Source organism: Chenopodium album, chromosome 16 (assembly GCF_948465745.1).
Source record: "Chenopodium album chromosome 16, dcCheAlbu1.1, whole genome shotgun sequence".
NCBI classification, from domain to species: Eukaryota; Viridiplantae; Streptophyta; class Magnoliopsida; order Caryophyllales; family Amaranthaceae; genus Chenopodium; species Chenopodium album.
In genome coordinates this window covers 5574465-5600504 of record NC_137849.1, presented here as the reverse complement: position 1 = coordinate 5600504, position 26040 = coordinate 5574465, and the positions used below count along the sequence as shown (strand labels likewise).

The following is a 26040-nucleotide window of genomic DNA, read 5'->3' as shown; positions in this document are numbered from 1 at the left end:
CAGCTCGGTGAGAGTTGAACTGGCAAGTTTGGAGAGTGCATCGGCTTGAGCATTCTGACCCCTTGGGATCAGCTGCACTTCAAATGTTCTCAGCTTTGCAATAACTGATTTGATCTTGGCAAGATAATTTACCATGGAGGGCTCTTTGGCCTCGTAACTGCCACCAATCTGATATGCAACTAGCTGAGAGTCTGTTTTCAGACAAACATGCTCGGCTTCCAGAGAGATGCACAATTCTAGGCCTGCGATTGCTGCCTCGTACTCAGCCTCGTTGTTCGAAGCCTTGAAAGAAAATTTTAGTGCATACTCAAAGGATTTGCCTTCGGGAGAGGTTATCACTACCCCTGCCCCCGAACCATTTACGGTGGAGGATCCATCCGTAAACACGGTCCAGATTTTCTTTTCATCGTCTAACGTCTCCTGGTACGAGCATTCGGCCAGGAAGTCCGCTAGAGCTTGAGCCTTGATGGCTGCTCTCGGCTGGTAGCTGATGCTGAATTCAGTGAGCTCAAAGGCCCACTTGGCCAGCCTACCCGATTTTTCCACTTTACCGAGAACTTTTTCCAGCGGCTGATCAGTGAAAACCACTATCTGATGGCAATCAAAATAGGGCCTCAACTTCCGAGCGGCTACCACTACTGCAAAGGCAATTTTTTCGAGTAGAGGGTAACGAGTCTCGGCATCTGTCAGAGTGTGACTGACGAAATAGATCGGTTGCTGAATTTTATTTTCTTCCCTCAGCAGCACTGCACTGATGGTGGCCGGGCTAACAGCCACGTACAGATATAAAGTTTCTCCCTCCACTGGACTAGCCAGAGTTGGGAGCTGAGCCAGATGCTCCCGAAGCTGCTTGAAGGCCTCTTTTTGCTCTTCTTCCCAAATGAGCTCCTTTGTTTTTGGAAGCTTCAGGGCTTTGAAGAAGGGTAACCCCTTGTCCGAAGCTCTTGAAATGAACCTCGAGAGGGCTGCCATTCTTCCGGTGAGCCGCTGAACGTCCCTTTTTGTTTTCGGCTCAGGAAGATCTAGAGCTGCTTTAACTTTGGAGGGATTGGCATCAATCCCCCTCTTGCTGACCATGAATCCAAGGAATTTCCCTGACTTCACCCCGAAGACACACTTCTTCGGATTCAGCTTCATTTGATGTTTTCTTAAGGTGGCGAAGGTTTCAGCCAGGTCCTTAACATGGTCCTCAGATTTCTTTCTTTTGACGATTGAATCGTCAACATAGACTTCCATGTTTCGGCCTTTTTGATCGGCAAAAACCTGATCCACCAGCCTTTGATATGTTGCCCCCGCATTTTTCAATCCGAAGGGCATCATTTTGTAATTGTACACCCCGGCGTTCGTGACGAATGCCGTCTTTGCTCGGTCGTCGGGGTGCATGAAGATCTGATGATACCCTGAGAACGCGTCCATGAAACTAAGCAAGGCGTGACCGCTCGTCGAGTCGACTAGCTGATCGATTCTCGGCAAGGGATAGAAATCCTTCGGACAAGCCTTATTTAGGTCCGTGAAGTCAACGCACATTCTCCAGGTACCATTGGACTTCTGAACCATCACCACATTGGCCAGCCATTCTGGATACTGACAAGGCTCGATGAAACCTGCGTCCAGCAATTTTTTGACTTCGGCTGCGATGTCTCGGTTCTTATTTGCGGAGTAATTCCGCTTTTTTTGCTTAACTGGCCGACACGTTGGGTCGACGTTAAGCCTATGGGAGATGAGGTCTGGACTTATCCCCGGCATATCGGCTGCCGAGAAAGCAAACACATCTCTGTTGTCCCGAAGGAGTTGAATAAGTTCACAACGGGTGTTCGGATCAAGGTCCATCCCGATTGTTACACATTTCTCAGCATCTCCTTCGGTCAATTCGACCGTTTCAGTCTGATGATCCGTGTCCATTGCTGATGGACTGGACTCCTCACAATCCGGCCTGCTGTCTATATCAGCAGGCAACCCAGACTTCTTTTTCTTCGGCTGGCTCCCTGAGTCTTTCGGCTCAGATGAAGAGCTTGCCTTCTCTTTTTCTGACCCTTTTTCTTTGGGTACAGAACCTTGCGCTGAAGCACTTAGGCCTTTCGGATTCTTTGTGTTCGGCTCTTTTTCTTTTTCTTTCTCCTCCTCATCCTCATCATCGTCCTCTGGGCGACTGGTGGATGGCTTGAGGTAGTTGCATCTTCGGGCTTCCTTTTGGCTGCCCTGGATCCTTTCGGGGAAGCCGGCGTCTGAAACGTATATCATCAGCTGATGATAGGTTGAGACAACCCCTTGGATCTCGTGAATTATGGGTCTCCCCAAAATCACGTTGTACACTGAAGGAGCATCAATGACCAAAAATTCGGTCATGACATTCCTAGCTGCTTCGTCGCAGCCGATGGTGACAGGAAGTAGGACCTTCCCATCAGGATAAGTTGAAGCCCCATTGAATCCGGATACCGGGTAGGATACCGGCGTGAGGTGCTTGGGCTTCAGCTTGATTTGATTGTAGGCCTTCCGGAACAAAATATTTGCCCCGCTACCACCGTCAATTAAGACTTTGCTGACGTCGTGGTTGGCCACCGTGGCGATTATCACCAACGGGTCCTCGTGAGGGTACGTCACCCCCCGACAGTCAGCGGCTGTGAACGTCATGTTCGGCACCGGTGACTGGGGTGGCTGTATATCAGCATGATTCACCTGATGGGTCAGAGCCCTGAGGTGACGTTTGTGCTCCCTCCGAGAGCATGTTCCTCCCGAGATAACATGGATTGGAGGGAATTTTCCTTCCGCAGTTTTGCTGTTCTTTCGGGGGAAGTCAATTTCTTGCCGAGAGTCTTTCTCAAGCTTCTCGGCCTCTTTTTTCTCGCGGTGATCCGCGATATATTTTTTCAAGTACCCTTTCCGGACCATATCCTCGATTTGGTCCTTCAGCTGGATACATTCTTCAGTGTTGTGTCCCGGTGATTCATGGAACTCACACCACTGATTTTTATTCTTGCGCTGATACCACTCTGGGAGCGGTCTCGGCTTTCTGTAACTCTGTTCCTCCTTCGTTACACTGTAGATCTTAGCGCGCGGAAGGGAGAGCGGAGTGTAAGATTCGTACTTGCCCGTGAAAGGAGCAGATTTTTCCTTCTTCGACTCGTTGGCCGAAGAATGTTCCGAGGCTTTCGCCTTTCCCTTTGCCTTCTGGCCTTGGCCTTCAGACGAGGGTGCTTGTTTTTGTTTCCCTCCCCCAGATTGGGGTTGGGTTTTTGCTTTGTTCCACTCCTCAGCTCGGATGAACTTGTCCGAGGCATTCAATGCCTCCTCCAGGGTCTGAGGTGAATTCATGACCATGAAGTCGGAGAATGGCCCAGTTCTGAGACCGTGCTGAAGGGCGAAGACTGCCAGCCCTTGGTCTAGCTGAGAAATGCTGGATGACTCGTTGCTGAAGCGAGTCAGATAGTCTCGGAGGCTCTCGGCCTCACCTTGCTGCAGGCCCATGAGCTCTGCGGTAGTCTTTTCTCGGCGATTTGCCGTGGAAAACTTGCTCTTGAACTTGGAGGACAGATCGTCCCACCCAGTAATTGAGCCCTCTTTAACTCCCTTGGAGATCCACGCTTGCGCGACCCCCTTGAGAGTGGTTGGAAAATATTTGCACCAAGTTGCTTCGGACCTGGGGCAAAGATGCATGTGAGCCTCGTACGAGGCAATATGGTCCTTCGGATCCGAAGTTCCATCATAAGTAATGTGCGACGGGATTTTGACCGTCGGCACATGGGACTCCAATATCCATTGCTCGAATGGAGAACTGGAGGGCAGCATTACGGCTTTGCCCTTATTCCCAGCCGAAGGGACCGCGCTCCGCCCTCTCAGAGAGGTAGAAGTGGTTTTCGTCCCGGGCTGGGAGGTCTGGGCCTCGGCTGCGGGATAGGAGAGGCGACTGTGCACACTCCTTTCCCTATCGCCGAGCCGGTCGTGAACGCTTCGGCAAGCAGTTTCCGGCCGAGAGGCAGAACTGCTGCTTTTATGGGTTCGGCTCGTGGCGAGCTGAATGGAGGAATCCCTGAAGAAGTGAGAGTTCCTGTTTTTCTCCCTCTCGGTTCTCCAAGTATCCTCTTCCCATTCGCCAAGCTCCTTAAAAGAGGAGAGTTTCCCCCCCTCCTGGCCGAGGCACCTCCGCTGGTTTCTGGTTTGCGGAGGTGTTCGGCCGCGTGGAGGTGGCACGTTTTGAGCCTTCATGGCTTCCATGAGGACCGCTAGGGCTCTCACTACCTCTTCCGAGTTGGGTCCCGTCAAGGGTGTCCTCGGCTGAGAGCGAGAGTTGGTGCGAATGCTCCGAGATTGGCTCCGGGCATGAGATTGAGTCCTTTGACTGGACCAGTTGTCCTCATTTGACCGAGGTGGGCTCGGCGGATGATTAGACTGGATGATAGGAGATTCGGATCTCTCCCTTGGCTCCTCACGAGAGTCGGGGCCCGCGGAGGGGCTCCTATCCCGAGGAGGAGTTAGACTAGGAGTGGGGCGTTCAGAGGGACCCCCTCCTAGTGACTTTCGGCGCTTTCTCGGAGGAGAAGCCCCGTCATTTTTGTTCTTGCGATTCTTAGCCATTAGAACTAAGATTGAGGTAGAACGATTGAAATTGGTTTAAAGATTTTTTGAAAGTCTTCCCCACAGACGGCGCCAAATTGTTTCGGGTAAAAACAATGGGACCTTGCCGAAGGTCCAATGAGGTGGTGAAGACTGGGCTCGATCCAAGTGATAATGGACCGAGGGTTTCCTGCACAGCAAACACACGTAAACTAGCCTCGGGGGTGTTGCCGAGGAAGGCCCCTCCGATGCTAAAGTTAGTACAATGTGTAGAGAGAGAAAGCTATGCAAGAGAATTAATTGCTTGAGGCTTTTTTTTGTTTTTTACAAATGTAATATTGATGGCTTTTATACCTTGGCATATATGGGAGAAGTGGGCTTGGGCCCAATTGACTTGCCTTGTGGACTGATCTTGACTTTAGCATTATTTTGAGAGTTGATCCTTGACCTTGGGCTTTTAATTGGATCATTTAGTGACTTGGCCCAATTGGACTAAATTGGACCCAAACAAATAATAAATAAAATTAATTTAATTCAGTAGAAATAATTTTAAATCAGTCAATATAAAGTGAATTAAATGACGGTCCTTGAAGATGTACTCTCATTTGGTTCGTCTTTTAATTTCGTTTTTTGGTCGCATGTCAAAAGGGATGAGAATTTTGTTGCCCACCACTTGCTAGATTAGTGTCTTTTGGTGTTGAACAAGTTTGGGTTAATCATTGTCCTTGTGAGATTATCCCGTATGTATTGTCGGACTCTTTGTCACTTGATTAATAAAGCACTTCTCTAGCGTTTTCTTAAAAAAAAAAAAAATGAAGTTACATAACTATTATACTCCCTCCGTCCCTTAATACAAAGCCTCATTTCCTTTTTGGGTGAATCAAAATAAATGACTCTTTTTATTTAAAGGTTGTATTTTTTGACATTATTACCCCTTTTTATGAGTTGTCATCTTTTTTCCTTTACTTTTTTATACTTTTAAAGTCATTCCCAACACTTTCTCTCTCTTTCTATCTCTTTAATTATTCCCAACTACTTTTTCTTTCTCTCTATCTTTCTCTAACCCCACATACACATATATACTTTTAATCATTAGTTTTACAAAATTTACAAGTTTCTTAATTTCCGCGCTAAAATTAAAAGAGACTTTGTATTAAGAGACGGAGGGAGCAATAAAAAAGTAACAAATCGAGCATTTTTATGTACTACCTCCATTATAAATCATTTGCAACGATTTGACATAAAGTAGAGAGAAAAAATGTCTAATCGTTGCAAATAATATGTAACGAAGGTAGTAATACGGTGTTGGATTTTAAGCCGTAGATTGTTAACAAACCTCAGGTCCAAAACCCGAAAACCCCAAATATGATGAGATTAATAGATTCTGATTTTCTGAAATAATAAAAAGTATCAACCCAAACAAAATACAGCCAAAGGGTGTCCGTCCTCCTTCCCTACAATTTTTTCCCCAATTCGAGGATCAATTTGATTTAGGGTTTTAATTTTTCCAGATTATTGAATTCAGTCCCCAGGTATAATCAGTCAATCGTTGTTTTTGTTTTCTTATACTTTGATTGCTCATTTCTTTCCATTTTTTTAGGTCAAATTAATTTCCAGATTTGGGGAATTTCCCGGGTATTATTCTTGTGTTATATTGTGTTGAATTTTGTTAATTTGGATCGGAATTGATTTCATGATAGTGAGATTGGTGGTGGTGGCAATTAGGGTTAGATCCAATATGGTGGAGTGCTTGTGAAGTGTTGAATTTATGAAAGTTGACCTATGTATTGTTTATATATACCTTAGGATTGATTCTTAGTGTTGAATTATTGCAGGGAATGGACGGACATAGCGGCCGAGGCGGCAGCAGTGTTGATGTTTTCTTGCAAAATTATAATCTTGGTAAAACTCTTGGCATTGGTTCATTTGGTAAGGTGAAGATTGCTGAGCATAAATTGACTAGTCATAAAGTTGCCATTAAGATATTGAATCGCCGGAAGATTAAAAATATGGAGATGGAGGAGAAAGGTATGGTTTTTGTTATTATCATATCATCATTCTTATGCTCTAGATTTTATTGGCATTTTAGATGTTTTATGATTGATGTGTTTTTTTCACTAGACTGTCACTGTATGTTGTAATGTTAAATTAATTCTTACTGTTATATCCATCATGAGCTTCGGGCTTTGTTTGTTCCTCAACAGTTGTGTGCTCATGAGTTGATAACGTTGAGAGAACGAGAACTTGTAAGTTTTGATGAATATGTGTGGTTATTGTGTTTGAAAAGCAATCAAATACCTAGGAAAGCTTAAACAAATCAATTTTGGATTCCTTCAGTAGGTGTAGCATTCTAGTGTGCTTGAGTTCAACTATAGTGGTTCAATCTACTTAACTAGCATGATTGATTATGTAAACCGGAGGGGATAAGGTTTCTCAATGGTTGAAAGTTTGAAACCCCTTTCTCAATGCGTGTTGATGATATTGATTTTGATTTTATAGTATATCTTGTTGTTTGCCACAATTTAATCCCCTTTTGAGTTGAATTTTATCTATGTATGGCTTGTTTTCATGCGCTATCATCTTGTTGTGAACTATGCAGGTTATTGATGTTTGATTGCTAGATCATTGTTGTTTTTACTTGCTCTTTGGCTTAATTAGGATCATTTTAAGATAATGAAATCATTTTTTCTGCTTTTGTAGTGAGAAGAGAAATCAAAATTTTGAGACTGTTCATGCATCCCCATATTATTCGACTTTATGAAGTTATTGAGACACCATCGGACATTTATGTTGTGATGGAGTATGTCAAGTCTGGAGAATTATTTGACTACATAGTGGAAAAGGGTAGGTTACAAGAGGATGAAGCAAGAAATTTTTTCCAACAGGTAGAATTATCTTTTCTTATATTGTCATATCTCCCAAATAAAATTTGCTGTCATTTTTAAGTTGTTTTTGTTGCCTTTTTTTTTTTGGAGCAGATTATATCAGGAGTAGAGTATTGTCACAGGAATATGGTTGTCCATAGAGACTTGAAGCCTGAAAATCTTCTATTAGATTCGCATCACAATGTGAAGATAGCGGATTTTGGTTTGAGCAACATTATGAGAGATGGTCATTTTCTGAAGACCAGCTGTGGAAGCCCAAATTATGCAGCCCCTGAGGTACCCCCCCCTCTCTTCCAATGTGCAATTTATTATTTGACCTTATCAAGCGTATATACTAGTGCATTGATCCAAGGCTGATTTATCCTATACTGCTTGTTTTTTTAAGGCAGAGATTGAATATCAAAGCCTCCAGTTTGGCATTTAGCTGTTTCTTGAAAAATCTTGCTTGCCATAGTTGCCAAATTATTGTTCTTTTATCACTTCACTGTGTCCTTGATTCTTTTAAAGTTTCTTATTTTTGTTTAAATTGTCTAGCCTTTCCTGGTTTTATATTGTCAATTTTCAAGGATATGTGAAAAGAATTGCACTTTGATATACTGTGAGTCGGCATGTTGTTGGAGCTGATTCTCGTACATTTATTTTGTCATTTCATTGTCCAGAATACGTTATTAAAACTGTGCTTTGTCAGAATACTAGTGGGCCTCGTGGCTAATGTCATCATTAGATGTTTATGATAATTCTTTGAAACATGGTCTGCCTTTCTTTTGTACCCTTAGGTGATTTCTGGAAAACTCTATGCTGGTCCTGAAGTTGATGTGTGGAGTTGCGGTGTTATCTTATATGCTCTTCTTTGTGGTACTCTCCCTTTTGATGATGAAAACATCCCCAACCTTTTCAAGAAAATTAAGGTATGTGTTATTCTGAATTTTTGTTGCTCGACAGCCACCAGGTCGTGTGGTTTTTTGCATGTATGCTTAGTGTCAATATTGTAGTGTAGTGTCATTGATCCTTAGTGTCAATATTGGAAACCCCTAAACTGCTGTGTCACTGATCATAATTGGTTTACTGTAGCTTTTTGGCTCTGCTTACATGTAGTTTATTTAAATTTTCATATTTTGTTTGTATGTGATGGCCAAGAAAAGGAGAAATGTCACTGATCCTTGGAAATTTGTCCTATTATTGGAAACCCCTAAACTGTTGTGTCACTGATCCTTGGAAATCAATATAAAAGATTGAGGAAGAAAAGAAAGAGAGTTACTTTGTTTAATCAAACACAGGAGGAATTTGTTCCTAAATATCTTATATATATTTCTTACCTAGTATGAAAATTGTTTAAGATGTTTCTTTTTCCTTCTCACTCTTGATTCCTTATAACAACCTACTTGTTTAAATCTCTCCAAAACTCTCTCCTGTGGCCTCTTCTCCCTCATTTTATTATTCACTTCCACATCCCGCTCTCTTGCTTTCTCTTTTTATTGTTAATGGTTCTCTAGATCTCTAGATCCATAAAGGTAAATCTCCAAGGAAAGTCCCCACTTTGTCATATTTGACTTAAAAGGAGTCTGATCAGCTATGATTGTTGGGCTATCACAAATTGTGTTGCAATAGTTGGCAGGTTAGGTCAAAATTGAGAGTTTCGGTTGCTATTGTCAGACTTCACCTCTGCTTTGGCTAGAGAATTGAACTACTTGTAGTTACGTCTTTGTTTGGAAAAAGATCGAGCGGGTGAGATGGCATGCTTTAAGGCACATGTGATATACACTTTGCTATATGGGGTATTTACTATTTAGCTATCAGTCTGATATTGTATATGGGTAAGTTCCTCTTATAGCTCATCAAATGACGGATATTAATTGGCTAGTACATGTAGGGAATCAGCATGAAGGTGAGGATGTCGATTGTGATGAGTTGGGGATGTCAGTAGTTCTTGAAATAAGTGTAAGGAAAGTTTGGTACTTTGTATTCTGGGTATTGAAGATACCTAATCTATGGTGGAGGAATGGACGATAGTTGATCCAATGTTCTAAGTGTCATTTTTAGTGATTAAGGAAATACATGTTAGGTTCATAATTCTGGTACATGACATGATGTTAGTCTTACTAGTTCTTTAGAGGATGGAGTTGTATATTGATAATTTGGGGTTGAAGAAAAGTTTTGACTTTGATTGATACTTATTATATTGACTTTGCTGAATGACCTATCTTTTGAGGAATATGAGAGCAAGAGCACTATGTTTCATATCCTCATCTCTGATTTGAAAGTCCTGAGATATTCTAACCTTACTAAACTGCTATAATGGTAATATGAGTCCTATGGTTCATATAACTATCTACAGTTCTTACCACTGTTACTCCGACACCTTCCTTGGCCATGGGTGTCTCGTGTTGACACGACATTTCGCGCGACACGACCCTTGACACGGCTCCGGGAAAGTGTCGACTCGGGGATCGAAAAAGTATCTGAAATAGGTGTTGATTTCATATAATCAAGATTTGTAATTTAACATTTTAGGGTTTAATTCAAAAATCTACCAATCTTTCGTGAATTGCTGAATTGCAGGACACATACAGACATTAAAAGTATAGGGCTTTTGGTCGCCTGAAAATTCTGATTTCACCGATGTATTTTTCGGTACATTGAACAGATGGCCGGCGAGTTGTGGTTGCCATTTGTGGTGGCTGGCTGTTGAATGAAAGAACAAAGAAGTGTTTGCAAAAATAAATGACATGCCGCCTTTGAAATTTGAAAGAGAAGAGAAAGAGGGGATTAAGTTTGAACTTTGAAGCATGCATCTGATTTAATGGAGGAGAGAGAATAGAAAGATAAGACCATAGTGTGAAACAATGTATTGGAATTTGTAACAAAAGAATACGTAGAAAGAGAAGAAAGGAAACAAAAGAAGACTAAAAAAAGTGTATTGGAATATGTTTAGACTTTAGATGTTCCCTATGTAATTTTCCGTATTATTTTTTTTATTTTTTGACTTTTATCTATTTTTTATTTTTAAGTGTCGGATTAAACTATTTGGACACTTTATACAGTAGCCGTATCCTAAATATTAGTCAAGACACTCCCTTGACCGTGTCGAAGTGTCGACCAAAATTTAGGACTGAGGTTTCGGACACACCTTGTCGGACACGACACTTAGAGACGAGTCCAAGTAACATTGCTTCTTACATATTTTGTGGTAGGACAGGACACTGTTCATGCATGTTATTTGAGAAATCAAATACAAGAGGGAGGTGTTATTGTTGTTAATTCATCTGAAAGGAACAGGAGGGAAACAATTTTTGGAGTTTAATAAGGGCAAGCAGCATGTTGGAACCTCTTTAGAATCGTGAAGTCTTTTTAAACTTGTTTTTATTTATTTATATTATTTATTTTTACTCTCTTTCTCTAATTGCTTACCTTTTTTATTTTGTGGAGAAAGAGGGGGGAAGGGTAATTGTTCTGCATTAGAGATTTTTTCCTTTGTATTTAAATCTGTACAATAATGGGTTGAAGCAGAACGACGGAACGAGTTCTACTGGGTAGTGTTACTGCACAAACTTATTTGGAGTATATGCAATATCTTATATGTGTAGAATTTCGCTATCATTTTTGAAAATGGAATTTTCTTTTCTTTTTTTTTTTTTTTAATTAAAAAAAAAAATAAAGTAAAAAAATTCTGCTTTAATTGTTCTTTTTATTTAAAATTGTTGAGTGGTTGGGAAAGTTGGGTCATGGCATGGTTGTTGGCCCATAAATTGCATAATACTATGAGGTTTATTATCAATTGAACTGAGTGTAAACTTTCAGTAATGAGCTGGGACAAAAGGATTTTTGATCAAGCTTATATTATATCATGAAGAGTAATTGCAGGATCATGCGATTTTTATTGTGTAGGGTGGGATATACACCCTTCCAAGTCATTTATCACCTGGAGCTAGAGATCTGATTCCCAGGATGCTTGTAGTTGATCCTATGAAGAGGATTACAATCCCAGAGATTCGTCAACATACATGGTTTCAAGCTCATCTTCCTCGTTATTTAGCCGTGCCACCTCCAGATACAATGCAACAGGCGAAGAAGGTTTGGCCATGGATCTTTCTGTTGGAATAAGTATATGCCTTTGTAATTGTTGGATATGCTGGGTTCCTGAGTGGGAGACATCACTGACTATCTGTCAGATTGGGTCCCATCGCGCATTAAATCTCTATTGGTTAACCTTACATTACTTATGCCTTTGAGGGTAGTGCAATGCCCCTGAGATATCTCTGAGAAATATCTCGATGATTATGCTCTGTTACTTGCATAAGATATGTTTCTGCTCTTTGATCTTTTTGTTGTCAATATGTGAATTGACCTTTTTCTTCCTACAGATTGACGAAGAGATACTCCAGGAAGTTGTTAGGATGGGATTTGACAGAAACCAGTTAATTGACTCTCTCCGCAATAGGCTCCAAAATGAGGTGTTAATATGTGTAGTATTTCTGCCATCTTAATATTTTTGTATAAATACGGAAACTGATTTCAAATTTGTTCATAGGGGACTGTTGCATACTATTTGCTTTTTGATAACCGCTTCCGAGCTTCAAGTGGCTATCTTGGGGCTGAGTTCCAAGAAACAATGGTGCGTAATTTTTTTCTTGCAGATTTATTTAGCTTGATATTTGTCCATGAGTGACTTGCTTCAAAAGTTCAAATGAATGTATATTGGAGCAACTGGTATTTCTTAGCTTGACAAATTCTGTATCTTTTATCGGTTGATATTTCTTGTAACTTTCAGAAGATTTCATGCTACTCTTAAAAAATTGCAGTGAAGCAATATTGTCTTTTTGGTTTCTTTTTCCTATACTATTGAATTGAAAGCAGTTATCTCTGTTTGTAGCATTGTAGGCTTCCCTAAGTTCCCTTTAAAATGTATTTTCCTTTGCTTTTTTAGGAGAACAATTTTGGCCGCATGCATCCAAATGAAGTTGCTTCTCCTGTTGCTGGGCACCAGTATCATGGTTATGTTGATTACCAGGGAATCGGTTTGCGACCACAGTTCCCTGTTGAGCGGAAATGGGCTTTGGGGTTACAGGTTTGTTGTTATGTACATTTGTTTTTTCTCCCTTGACTTAAATGTTCAGCCTCTGTTGGGTGTCCAGTAATTTATGAATCATTGTGGTAGGAGGTTTATTGTCATTTGTTGTTGCCTTAGCTTTCGCGACCCCCCCCCCCCCCCCCTTTTTTTTTTCCCCTGTGTGTGTGTGTGTTGTTTGGGGGGGGGGGGGGGGGGGCCTTAAAAATCCCATATCATTTTTTATATTCAATAACCTTATTTGAAGCTTGGCATTTTGAGTTTTTGTATTTCTGCTAGGGTTTACCCTTGGTATATTTACCTATTTTTTCAAATAGGATATTGTGCTTGAGAAAAGTAATCAATCAACGTGAATTGTGTATGAGCCTTTGGGTCTAAGGCTGATAAGAAGAAGATAAAAAAAAAGGTATAAAGGTCTGTTGGAAGGGAATCGATGGGAATGGAATTGAAAGGGACAATGTCACTTTCCCATGTTTGGTTTAAGTCTCTTTTTGGGTATGATTTGGAAAAAGAGTTTTTTTTTTTTTTTTTTTCCTCACCAAATTGACATTATATTATTGAAATATCAAACATGCATTTTCTTATTACTTAATCTATCTCTCAAAAACAAAATAGGGATTTGCTGGCATTATTACTACTGCAATAACAATTCACCAAATTTTGTTCTCTTTTGGGTGTTTCCAGAATAGCTTCCCCAATAGGTTTTGATTTGTAAGTTGTGTTATCTATTTGGTTGCAGTCTCGAGCCCATCCTCGTGAGATTATGACTGAAGTTCTTAAAGCCTTGCAAGAGTTGAATGTCTGCTGGAAAAAGGTTGGGCATTATAACATGAAGTGCAGATGGATTCCCGGCATTCCTGGTCAACATGAAGGGATGGTTGATAATCCTGTACATAATTATTTTGGTGACGAGTCCAACATAGTTGAAAATGATGGAGTGTTGAGGTCTCCCAGCGTTGTGAAGTTTGAGGTGCAGGTATGTGTCATTTCTAGATGCTAATTTGTACATATCATTGATTGGTGCCTCCTGCTCTGTATGATTAATCCATCAATCTTTCAAAATTCGCTTATTATTATTGCTTATAACTTATAAGTTGCCCGTGTTTTTGTAAATGCTTATGTTTTAATGACTGAGTTTGAATTTTGTTTGTTTTTTCTGTAGATTTAAATTTTAAAAAAAAAAAAATGATTTGTTGTGAGCATAAGTGATGCATGCCTGACGATTTAAAAGATTACTTCATCCATTTTAAATTTTATTTTTATGTACCTACTTTTTTCTATTTTTGGAAAAGAAAATTTTACCATCTTACCCTAGTGTTTATACCTTTCCACTTATTCTCTTATATTGTTTTCACCTTTATCTTATTCCCGCCCACCCTTTTACTTTATCTCTCTGACTCTATCCATCTATTGTATCATACCTGATTACCCGCTTTCCTCTCCTTGAAACAAGAAAAAGAAAAGTAGTAGTTAAAGTTGTCTTTACGCGGAGTGGTAGGGATCACTTGATATGTTTCTATAATTGTTGCACTAATTCTAGATCATTTCCCTCTGTTTCTTGTCTCATCTCATCTTGCCAAATCATGTGGTAATGAAGAAAAAGTGGAAGCCTAATATGAGATTCAGATTGAAAAATTTGGGATAATTGAAAGTCATGTATAGAAGACGAGTATGTTTTGTACTTTGTTGTAATGTCTCTGTATCTGTACTTCATATTTTACCTTAAAAAACTGGTGCCTTGCCGTCGTAGATGGTTGAAGAAAAATGAAGTTAGAAGGGGCTAACTTTTTGTGGAAATTATTTTATCTTTCATTCAAAATTTAAACAGTACAGTATTGCCAGATAATCTTTCGATCACAGCATTTTAGCACCGTTACTAATCACCTTTGCAATTTGAGTTTCTCACTAGGCTTTTGCAATCTAATATCGCTGCTTATGTGATGTAGGCTGTAATACAAGTAAAATAACATTTTAGCATTGATCTTTTATTTTTTAAGTGTATAAATTTTAACGTGTTTTCTGCTGTGATTGTCTCACAGCTGTACAAGACCCGCGAGGAGAAGTATTTACTTGATCTACAAAGGGTTCAGGGACCGCAGATGCTATTCCTTGATCTTTGCGCGGCTTTCCTTGCTCAACTCCGCGTGCTTTAGTTAGCAATAACCAGCTATCAAATTGTCATAGCAGTCATATAATTTGTATATATGATCTATGGTTCTGTATGTGCATTATTTTTCTTGATAGAGCGAGTTTTATTGCTGACCTAGGTGCTTACCAGGTGTTGATTAATCATGATATTCGAGGAGTATTGTGGTCTCTCCCATCTCATGGTCTGGCTAAGTTTGAATTTACAAAGCCACCATCTCTTGTTATGCAAAGTAGAAAGGCAAAATTCGCCTGAAATGTTTTATTCTCTAGTCTTTTGAATCTCTAATGTGGTCAATGACCATCCCATAATTCAGGATTAAAGATGAAGTTTGGTCTGTTGGCGATGTTAGTATTACCACTAGCTCAAATGTGATTGCCACTTTTAATCAATAGTGTTGAAAATAACGTTTACTAATTTCCCCTAGAGTTTATCTTTTAGTAGATGCATATCGACTTGTTTTGATATATTTTTTGTTCCTGTTTTTGCTTGCAACATATGAGACACTTCTGCTAATGCTTTACTCTTCGATTTAATTCGCATAAATAAGGGGCTGTATTCTCGTAACTTTGCCTTGGAAACATTTTGTTGATTCTTATTAGAAATAATCCAGTACAATTAGTTCTTATTTTATCCTCAATATCTTCGACTTTTCGTTGAATAAATTTTTTTCTAGCTTTATTCTCGAAGTGTTACAACTTCAACGCAATAATTTCGACATTTGCACTTGTATATTGTAAAATTGATGGTCGAGTAGCTGTCTTACGGGTAGAAATAGTTTTTACTTTAGCTGTTGAAGTATATACTACAGTTGCACATTACAAAGTTGTTGCTCTCTATTTGAGTCGCATGGATTTAATTGTGTGAATCACACTGTCATCAATATCTCCTTTTTTCTATAGAACTGATCCAAAATATTCAAAACCCTCATTGTTAAATGATCTTTTACCACCCAATGATTGTTATCTCAAGTATCTATCATCTGTGTAGTATTCATGAATCGTTTCTACTTCCAGACATGGTTATGATGGCGCTTAATCATTATAGGATTCAGGAATCATTTATACTTCCAGACATGGTTATGGCGCTTAATCGTTCTGGCATTCGGAAATCATTTATACTTCCAGACATGGTTATAGGCGTATAGCGCTTAATCATTTTGAACAAAATGTAGAGGGAACTTCAGACATATATAACATATTCTTCATGCAGTGCCTGCAAACTTGCAGATTTGATGCTTACATCAGGAAAATTAGTACTGTAAAGTGTAAATGCAATAACAAATCTAATGCAAAAAAGGTCAGTTTTGAAGGAAATTCATGGTTTTAAAGACGTGAACCAGTCAAGTTCTTGGGAACACGCCATATACTCAGGGTAGACAGCAGTGTAGCACATTGTGCAATTGCTTTTTAAGAAAAAAAGCTCTGTTTGCACTACTATGATGTAGTGGATATTAATCACCAACTTTCAGTTGCTAATTTAGCAGTATGTTAGGAATGCTAAAGAAAGGTACACTCTTTTGTTGGATTTCAAAGCAATCTTCAGGAGTAGCATTCTTCGGATCAAAAGGATGGCAATCAGGAAGATTAAGACCTTGTTTGATCCTGCCAACACGCCGAGAATGGAGAACCTGTTTAGCAACAACAGGCAATCGAGCAGACTGGTAATCTGTTAGAGCAGACTGCAGATTTTCCAAACCCCACTTCTTGAGACATTTGCCTAAGACAGCTGCATCAAGAAGAGACATATTTGTGCTTCTCAAGCAATGAGGAGTCGAGGGATGAGCTGCATCTCCAACCAGTACAACGTTGTCCCAGAAGATCTGATCTAGAGGGTCAGAGTCGTAAATCACATTGACAAAAGGTTCCTCTGTAGCCTTAATGAGATCTACCAGCTCAGGAACCCATATCTTCTCTGCATCTTCTTGCATCTGCTTGATTGTTTCTTTGCTCACTTTCAAAGTAACCGAACTTGCCTAAAAGCACGTTTCACATGTACACAATATTAATACAATATGGCTCCCAGACTGCAAGAAATTGTAACTCTCAATACGAGCATCTGGCAAGTATATTAAGGAATAAAAAATCCAAGGGTCCGACATAGGTACTTGAGGTAACTGTAACATGCTACTATTAGCTGCCTGTCAGATAATTACCAAAAATCAATACCATAATTCAATCAGTTAATTGTCACTAACTCACTAATTACTATGAGTATTTGCTAACTGATGAGTCTGCTTAAATTTGATTTTTTACCTTAATATCTGGCTCTGGCTGATTGATGTACCAAATCCAATTCATCCTTTTGTTCAGAAGCTCGTAAAAAACACAATGAGTTTGCAGTCCAAGATCAAAGTATAAGCATTTTCCGATATCTGGATACACCCTTCGAATCCCTCTTATAGTCTCAGAGTCTTCATTCCCTGAAAAATCAAGCACCCCTCTCCATGCACAGTATCCTGCATACCTGTAAAACTGATGGTTTCATCAACAAAACTCGTATCGTAATTGAAGTAACAATACTAATGCAGTCAGATGAAATGAAAAACTAGAACCTCAGTTTATGATTGGGAAGAAATGTTTGTCGAATTGAAGAGAGACATCCATCTGCAGCAACAAGAAGATCACCAACGATTTCTGTGATTTCGCCTGTTTTAAGTATTTTTGCCTTCACAGTGACTGTATTCTTGTCATCAGAAATGCAGAATGACAGAAACTGATGACCCCATAAGAAAATTTCTGAAGGCAATGAGCTTAATAAAAGGTGATGAAGATCAGCCCAATGAGCTGCTCTGAAGTTGAATTCTTCGTCTCTTGTCAATGTTCGAGTAATCTTCTTGTCTATGTCTGTTACTTGATTCTGTATCAAGAATCAACACCCAAACGAATGTGTGTTTATTAACGTTGAAGTTCACTTGCGTGAAATATTTATGCCATATAGTAAGAGGTTGCGAAAATGTGACAACTAATATTGAATCGAGTAAGTTAGCTACTAATGTTTGTTTAGTATCACTTTGAGAAATCGCGGCATGATGTGGATCAACACAACATGAATAATAGTTCAGGAAAGATGGAGTATCATGATTCATATATAAAATCATAATAGAGGGGATTAATTGGTTACACATGATTGTTTTTTGTACAAATATTTTAACTAGACAGATCTAATCAACAAGCTGGAATAGCTCAGTTGGTTAGAGCGTGTGGCTGTTAACCACAAGGTCGGAGGTTCGACCCCTCCTTCTAGCGTTCTCATTTTTTCCCTCCTTTTTTCTTAAACACCTAAAAACTAAATGCAATCTAATTTTTTCTTCAAAAAAAAAAAAAAAAAAAAAAAAATGCAATCTAATTTTATAATTGTAAGGAAAATAAAATGTACTCTACTTAGACATAAATCACACAAAACCCATATCCTTGTATTTTTTTTTCCTTATTATTGCAAATCAATTTCCGTCAAAGTTATAATACCGGAACGAACCAATATCAAAACCATATAAAATGAATAAAACTATAAAGACCTGGTCAATGGTAAGAGGCAAGGTAGCCTTGTAAAGAGGAGCAGAATCACCGAGCCAAGAGGTGATGATGTTGCAGGCCAAAGGGTTTAGGCCCAACCCAGCACCAGTTGGGCTTCCAGAAGTGGGCCCAACTGATTTCTCAACCACAACAACTTGCCAACCCGCGGATAATAGCGCGTGCGCACACGATACTCCAGCTATGCTTCCTCCCACCACCACTGCCTTTGGTTGTTGCCCCTTCTCACTTCTACTCGTCATCTTGTCTATTGTTTTTTGCTTCTCTCTTTCTCTCTCTAAGTTAGTGAGGAGATACTACTAGAAGTTGAAGAAGATGCTACAAAAATTTAAAAAGTTTTTGTCTTTAAACCCACCAAGTGCAAAGTTTGAGTTGGAGTTTGCCACTTGTTTGCAATAGTTCTAGACTTTTAAAATTATGGCCTTATTTGACAATTAGCTAATATTTGTGTTCAATAAATGGGTTTGGAACTGAATGCGTTATTAATTAATCGTTGTTGGTTTTATATGTTAATGTCCTTATTGATTAATAGCTGTAAACTCGTAGCTTTTGTAAGTTGATTGCATTTTTAACAGGGTCGTCTCCGATAATTTGGTGGTCCTGTTCTAACTATTAAAATTGGGCCCTTCAATTTTTAGAAGACTATTTTAAAAGGTTAAAAATATTATTATTATTATAAAATGGTTTTTTTTTTTCAAGTACAGTACTACAAATTATTATAGAGCTTAAATATCCATAAAACTAAGTTTAATAGTAATTCAATAAAACAACAAACAAAAACTTTTTAGTTAAAAAGTGTCATCCTTCTAATATTCTTTGAAGCAAAATCCTCAATTATATCTTCATAATCAAAGATGAATTTTTAGGTTTTAGTTTGGAAATGGTGGTCTTTTGTAAGGAAGAAGGTGAATATGTATGGTTAATATTTTTATTTTTTAAAATTATGGGCCCCTGATTTTTGGGGCCCTATTCCGTGTGTGAGAAAAAACATGTCTAAAGACGGGCCTGATTTTTAAGTCTGATTAACTTGTGTGGCTAAAAACGAAAAGGATCAATTAAAATGGAAAGTGGTAATATTTTCTGTTTGGAATAGTAAATCACTTGTTTATCACTTTATCTAATACAAGTATAATGAATTGCTTTATGTTTGCTTTTATTAAATTAATATCAAGACAAAATTGTATGTTCATTTATGCTCGTGAAAAACTCAATAAATTCTATTCCTAAATAGTTTTTGTTATAGATACGAAGTAAGCAAATATTTAAGCAAGATTCAATTCTTAATTAATTTGACAAAACCGATTTAACCAAATCAAATCTAATCAAACATATCATGCTCAACTTGAAACCTAATATTTCACATCTAAATAGACGAATATCAAATGACTCATTAAACACCTTTATTCTTAGAGTTCAACCTTGTTCTTTAAAGCTGATTTGCTCTGCTGAAATATGCTATATTCTGCTGGGTGGAACATGCTCTGCTATGCTATTCTAAAACTAGTTTTGCTCTGCCCAGAAGCTCAAAAGAATAAAGTTTTCTAGCCCTTCTAGACCAATATATGGGTTCCTCTATGTTGAGCCCGTGAAGAAAGGGTTAAACCCGACCCGTATACAAGTAGTTACTTGTAAGATGGCATTGACTCCTCCTATGCCCAAAATTAATAGCCCTTGTTCGCCCTTCTCCTCTCTCTCTTTCTCTCTCTTTCCTTCCTGCAATCCTCAATCGTAGGATTCAGCACAGTAATTAGCGATTTCTGGGTTCATAGCTTGAACATTTTTCTTCAAAAAGTATAATTTTTGGTTAGTTGAGGAGAGAGAAAGGATGAAAGAAGTGACAATTTCGTTGGATGGAGTAAGGGACAAGAATATAATGCAGCTTAAAAAGCTCAATGTTACCCTCTTTCCTGTTCGATACAATGACAAGTACTACGTTGATGCTCTTGCTTCTGGTGAATTCACCAAATTAGGTTCGTTTTTTCCCCCTTTTTTCATCTGGGGTTTCTCCATTTTGTCGCATTTTTTTTTTTAATGATTGTTCGATTGAATTTCTGTAGAATTGCACATTTTTTGTTGGTTTTTGTTGAATTTTTATTCTGGGTGTTTGAAAAAATGTTGAATTTTTATTCTGGATATTTGAAAAAATATTGAATTTTGTCCATTTATTATATGAAAATTCTCCATTTTTGTCTATTTGGGTGATTTCCTACATTCTTGTATATTGATTTTGTGGAATTTATGCTTTTTTTTTTTTTGTTGATTTCCTTCGATTTGATTTTTGAATGTGACTTAGGATTAAGTGGGTTCATTTCTGCCTTAGTTGAAGTTTTTGATGTATTTGTTTATACGAATAGAAGTCATGGAACGAGGTTTATTGTAGTAAACTATTGAGCTTTCTCTGCACAAATATAGGGGATCGATTTGGTTATTAGTTATGCACGAGTTATGAGTATTGTCTTAGTGTTGGTAGTATGTTGGTTGATCAAACATTCTTACCGCTTTGTTGATTTTGAACTTATATATTGGAAGCTGTTTATTTTACATAGGGGAGTCATTGTTCAAAATCATTATGCCCTTGATTTTTCTTGCTATATCAATTATCTGTGTTAATCAGACAGTTACTTATGACGATTCATGTTAGCTGACCTCAAATCATTTTGGGTATAAGGCTTTGTTGTTGTTGTTGACTTGTTGTATCAATTATCTATGTTTGCTTGAATTTCCTTAGCCCCAGACGAGGCTTTTGAAAGTACTTGTGAGCAGTTGGCCTTAAGGATAGTTTGTTACACTTCAATCATCTCTAAATGCAGTCTCATGCTAGAGCTTTCAGATTTTTGAACTACTGAAGGTACTGATTGACCTTGTCAGAAAGGATTAATTGGCTAACATGGGTTTGAGCCTTTGAGGGGTAGGGTTTAAGGACGGAGGTTGAATGCTACTATTGCAAATGGAGGCATATATTTGAAAGATAAGTGAAGCATTTTTGTCAAAAAAAGAGTTTTTGCTGGTGCAAAGTTAAGCTAGTTGAAGAAAGATTTTTCTGATTATGGATTTTAGATGTGTGAAAATTTGTTTAAGTTATGCTGGATTTATGACCAATCAGCTTTGTTTTCTTTTGTCAATATTTTATGAATTGGAAAGAAGGTAATACTCATTGCTGTGATGACTGATGATAATTCTAGATGAAGCAAGCTATTATAGGGAGGATAATGTGGCTATGTGAGATTAGTATTATGAGGGTTTTTGTAGAGGGGAGCATTTATGTTGCTGTTCTATGTAGTCTATTTTGATTTAGTACAGTTGTCTACTTGTCTTTTATGTCATTTTCACGAGCCCTTTCTTTTCCTATTGATTGGATTTAGCCTGCCATGGCATTTTCTCCCCATTTTTATCGCCTGCCTCTTTTTGTATCTGAGTCTTATTCTTTCCCTCTCTCTTTGCTTAGCATACATGTTTCTTTAGTTGGCTTTAATGGAATATTTAAAAAGGTAACATGATTGAATTTTTGATTTGTTCATTAGTTTTTAGTTGCTCACGGCAGTAAGGGCTAGGTCTTTTTGGTTCTGTGTGATCTATGTTAGGATAGAACTGGAAATGCATTTTTACCAGAAATAGAATTCTTCGAGGGAAAGAGATGGGAGGGGGGTATGGCTATGTGGGGGTAGCAGGAACTAATCGGGGCTGTCTTCCTTTGGGTACTGTTTCTTTGGAGACAATAATTTCTCACCAGAAATTATTGCTGTTTTGATGGAAAGAGCTGACATTGTTGAGAGGTTTGTAAAGGGGCTCTTTAGAAAATTTTGGAGAGCGGTATTTCCATATAAGTTTTTTTACAGCCAATAGCTGAAAAAGGGTTCTATGTACTTGATTGTAGAATGGGAACATTGAATCGTTGAATAGTTCTTTTAGATGGTCTTTTTAATTTTTTCATTAGGTTGATTCTTTTGCTAGATGAATCCATTTTTTTTTAGTTCTCTACTTTTTTCTTCGCTTGGTGTCTATTCAAGTCTTGGTCTTTTAAACTTTTTTATCATGTTGATTCTCTTGCCATATGAATCCAAATTTGTAGGTTTTTCTTTTTTCTCAGCTTAGTGTATATGCAAGTCTTATTTCCACTACTATGAGTAATAGACTATAATTATTAAACCTGAGTTCAATTTGTTAAATTTCCTTCTTGAAGATATAATACAGTGCATTACTCTATATTGTAGCCACCGTGCAACTACATCTTATACTACTTATTGGTAAGCTGCAACAGCTAGATAGCTTGTTACGAGCTATATAAGATAAAATGCAAAACTTGAGTCCTGCTTTTCCTTTTTAATTTCATTTCTTTTGTCTTAAGTTTGTTACCTTAAGCTCTCAGCATGCAGTAACTTTATACCTTTGTTCCAGTGCTCTTTTTTCTGTAGTGGTGTAAGATGTAATTTGAATAGATTTCAAATCTCAGTCTAATTCTATCTGTTGTATCAAACTGTCCCCTGACTTAAGGTTCATCTCAAGCTTTCTTTTTTCCTTTTTTTCCCCCCCTAAATCTTTCATTTAACCATTTCCTTTTTTTTTCTTTCAAAATTTGGATTTATGGCCTGTCTGGTATATTGTTAATTTTTGTAAAAAACCTCATGAAATGTGTCAGAAAGTTCACATAGTTCAATAGTTGAACGGTTGTGACCTCAAGCAGCTTACAAGTGGTAGACCATTGCTAGTTCATAAGCTTAGTTGTATCCATTTGTTTTGGCCCCTAACATCATTTTTCATGTTGCTGAATCTGCAATCATACAAAAGTTTCAGTTGTTGTCTTTTTAATATATTATTTAAAGAAATGACCTATGATCTATAGAAATGATTCAATGATCCTATCCTAGATATCCCTCCACCTATTTCGGTTAGGATTTGGATGCTGACAAACTTGGTATGAAAGGTAGCAATTCTTGGTTCAGCTTAACACGTTGGCTTTAATTTCCATCTATAAACTCTAGACTGTGTATTGACTTAACATTACTCAATCTTGCTATCTTAAGACCCGAAAAAAATATCATTAGATACACTGCTTATTTGTGTTAAGATTTTGGAGCTTGACTTTCTATATTTGCTGTCTGTCGATGTTTCTTTATAGTGCCAATCTCCTTTCTGATTTAGGTATCGGCATAGGTCCAGAGGATACCGGATCCAATGCCTTTTTGGTGTGAATGCAAATCTTCTTTGCATTGTGAACTGTCACATCATAACCACCAGAATAAAATGAGTATTTATATCATGGGGTGGCTTGGAGTACATGTATAAATTGTGTCTGCCAAATTGTAGATTAATGCAAGATCATGCCATACAGATTTCAGTACCTAATCGCTCTATGATGAAGAGTATTGATGGCATTGGTGTTGAACTACTGATTGTTGTGATCTTTGAAAAAGAAAAACAATAGTGTCTGTGCGTGGCAAATTTGAAATTAACAATGCTCTGTAGTCTTTGTTAGATTGTAGACATTAATTGTTGGGTACTTAGTTACTGTTTTTGCTTTCATGTGTCTCTTCTTTTCATGTTTTTAACCTATTGATATAAAAAATAGCCTTTCCTGCATTATAGAATATGGAAGAAGATTTAGTCATTGCTGTAGATTTATTACGGCACAGTGTTTGTTGATGCAGATATAAAAAGAACCATTATCTGTTTCTAACAAAAAGGATTGTTCTTTTTAGAGGCACTTCTGTTCTTTACTCTGTCAGTGGTAATATACTGGCCCACTCTCCCACGGATGCAATTGCTGGCTGGAACAGTAATGTCACGACAGAATATTTATTCCCACTTGGGATAAAATGAAATAATAATTAATTGTTTTTGTCAATTCTAGTCATGAAAAGACTTTAATAAAACGAAAATGCTAGTAATAGAATACAATGATTATTCTTATGAATTTTGTGAAGTTATTTCCCAATTAGTATACACTATACAATGATTCATGGCCACAAGAAAAACAAGATGGGTAGTAAAAGTAACTTGATTGTGATTAAAATTAAAAACAACAGTGAACCTATCTGTATGTATTAGTAAGCTTATAGGGTAGACAAAAAGAGTGGGAAATATGTAGGTATCCATTTCTAAAGGCTCTGTTTGGAGCCTCATTATTTCTCTTTTTGAGTCAACTAATTAATACTATTATATCCATATCTGTTTTCCAATCGCAGCTTACTACAGTGATATATGTGTCGGAGCAATTGCATGTCGTCTTGAGAAGAAAGATGCTGGAGCTGTTCGGGTTTACATTATGACATTGGGCGTTTTGGCACCCTATCGTGGGCTAGGTATTGGTAAGTATATACTGCTATCTTTCTTGTCAAATCAAGTATGGATCTTATAATCCATCATAATAATAATTTGTATTTGTTAGTGAGATTTATGCTGTTTTGCTCTTTTGTTAGATACAGAATGTTAACTTACAATTGTTTGAATAAAAATGGTAACATTGGTCTAATGGCCCCAAGATTGTTTCAAATTTTATAATTCATTGCTCATAACAGCTAGTTTGTCAAGTTAAATAAGAGTTAATTATTCTTAAAAACGAAACATCATTTTAAAGGTGGCTTGCTTTGTTTGAAATATTTTCCACGTCAGCACTTATGACTTGCTTTGTTTGAAATATTTTCCACATCAGCACTTGTGAGTTGTGACTTGCTTTGTTTGATATTTTCCATGTCAGCACCCAAATTATGGTGCTATCTCTATTTGGGCCGAGGACTTTAGATATCCTTGATGAACTTCATTATGAGCCTACACCCAAACTGAGATTATCTATAATAGAAGTCATCATGGTAGAATTTTTACTGTACCTCATTTATCCAAAAATAAAATTTCCCTTAAGTTTGTTCTATTGTGATAGATGCTCGGTTTATCCATCTGATAGTATGTCTGAAATCTGAATTCTTAACCCTTGACTTCTGTACTCCCTTAATATTGGAGCACCTTGTTTGCTCCAAGTTTTCCGTAAAGATTATACGTCTGGTCTTGAGCCTATAAAAATTGCCACTTTTTAGTTTAGTGCTGCTCTGTGGAATTCTTTTTTGTCTGATGGGTTCTCTGTGGTTTTGCACAGGTACAAAGCTTTTGAATCATGTACTTGAACTCTCCTCCAAGCAAAACATATCTGAGATTTATATGCATGTTCAAACCAATAACGAGGATGCTCTAAATTTCTACAAGAAATTCGGTTTTGATATCACAGATACCATCCACAACTATTACTCAAATATCACTCCAGCAGACTGTTATGTTGTCACCAAGTACCTTTCTCCTCCTCAACCGAAGAAATGACCGCTTTTCTTATGTTTGTAGCTGAAGCTGAGTTTTGAACTTCAGAAGATTGTTTAGTCTCAAACTTAGTTTGTACTCAGTATTAGTTATCATATATGGGGGGGTGATACCATTCTTGTCTGCTAAATCTTGAGATTTTGTGATTTTTACAATTGTAGGATCTTTTCTACAGTCTCTATTGTCCATTCTAATACAAACCAAAACTACCATGCTGTGGCAAATATCAACTTCCCTGTGTTGAAAAATGGGATGATTCTGGTCCTGTTTATTACTTTGTTATTTTTAGCTAGTTTGAGAAGTTAAATTATACTTTGCCCATCTAATTAGTTTGCTCAAGTTAGTTACATTTGTAAGACTCTGAAAACAACATATAGTACTTTAGTACTATGTAGCAGAATTGACACAAGGATTGCAGGAAGGCAACTACCTCTGCTTTTCATTCTACTTAAGGTTGTAGTGCTTGTGGTGAGCTTATTACATGGGTATGTATCTCGAGCTTAGACTGAGGGAGCCTTCCTAGAAAGCATGCTTACCCAAGAATCTCTTAGGAAAAGT

At 37.9% G+C, this 26040-nt stretch overlaps 3 protein-coding genes and 1 non-coding gene across 4 annotated transcripts; 3 read left to right on the top strand and 1 right to left on the bottom strand.

Moving 5' to 3' along the window:
- Positions 1 to 5885: 5885 nt before the first annotated feature.
- Positions 5886 to 15039, top strand: LOC145586164 (SNF1-related protein kinase catalytic subunit alpha KIN10-like). Its single transcript, XM_081642913.1, has 11 exons — positions 5886 to 6083; positions 6387 to 6579; positions 7252 to 7436; positions 7530 to 7712; positions 8213 to 8344; positions 11322 to 11507; positions 11798 to 11887; positions 11965 to 12048; positions 12361 to 12501; positions 13241 to 13477; positions 14541 to 15039. Exons 2-11 carry the CDS (start codon positions 6390 to 6392, stop codon positions 14652 to 14654), a joined length of 1542 nt encoding a protein of 513 aa, XP_081499039.1. The 5' UTR covers positions 5886 to 6083; positions 6387 to 6389; the 3' UTR covers positions 14655 to 15039.
- A 912-nt stretch (positions 15040 to 15951) lies between these two features.
- On the bottom strand, positions 15952 to 18504 carry LOC145584767 (uncharacterized). Its single transcript, XM_081641566.1, has 4 exons — positions 18165 to 18504; positions 17202 to 17506; positions 16903 to 17113; positions 15952 to 16622 (listed from the first exon to the last, which is right to left on the bottom strand). Exons 1-4 carry the CDS (start codon positions 18420 to 18422, stop codon positions 16122 to 16124), a joined length of 1275 nt encoding a protein of 424 aa, XP_081497692.1. The 5' UTR covers positions 18423 to 18504; the 3' UTR covers positions 15952 to 16121.
- Positions 17822 to 17895, top strand: TRNAN-GUU (transfer RNA asparagine (anticodon GUU)). Its single transcript has one exon. It is a non-coding gene; the product is annotated as a tRNA-Asn (tRNA).
- A 1328-nt stretch (positions 18505 to 19832) lies between the features above and the next one.
- On the top strand, positions 19833 to 25730 carry LOC145584766 (uncharacterized). Its single transcript, XM_081641565.1, has 3 exons — positions 19833 to 20150; positions 24363 to 24485; positions 25268 to 25730. Exons 1-3 carry the CDS (start codon positions 20006 to 20008, stop codon positions 25483 to 25485), a joined length of 486 nt encoding a protein of 161 aa, XP_081497691.1. The 5' UTR covers positions 19833 to 20005; the 3' UTR covers positions 25486 to 25730.
- The last annotated feature ends 310 nt before the right edge of the window (positions 25731 to 26040 follow it).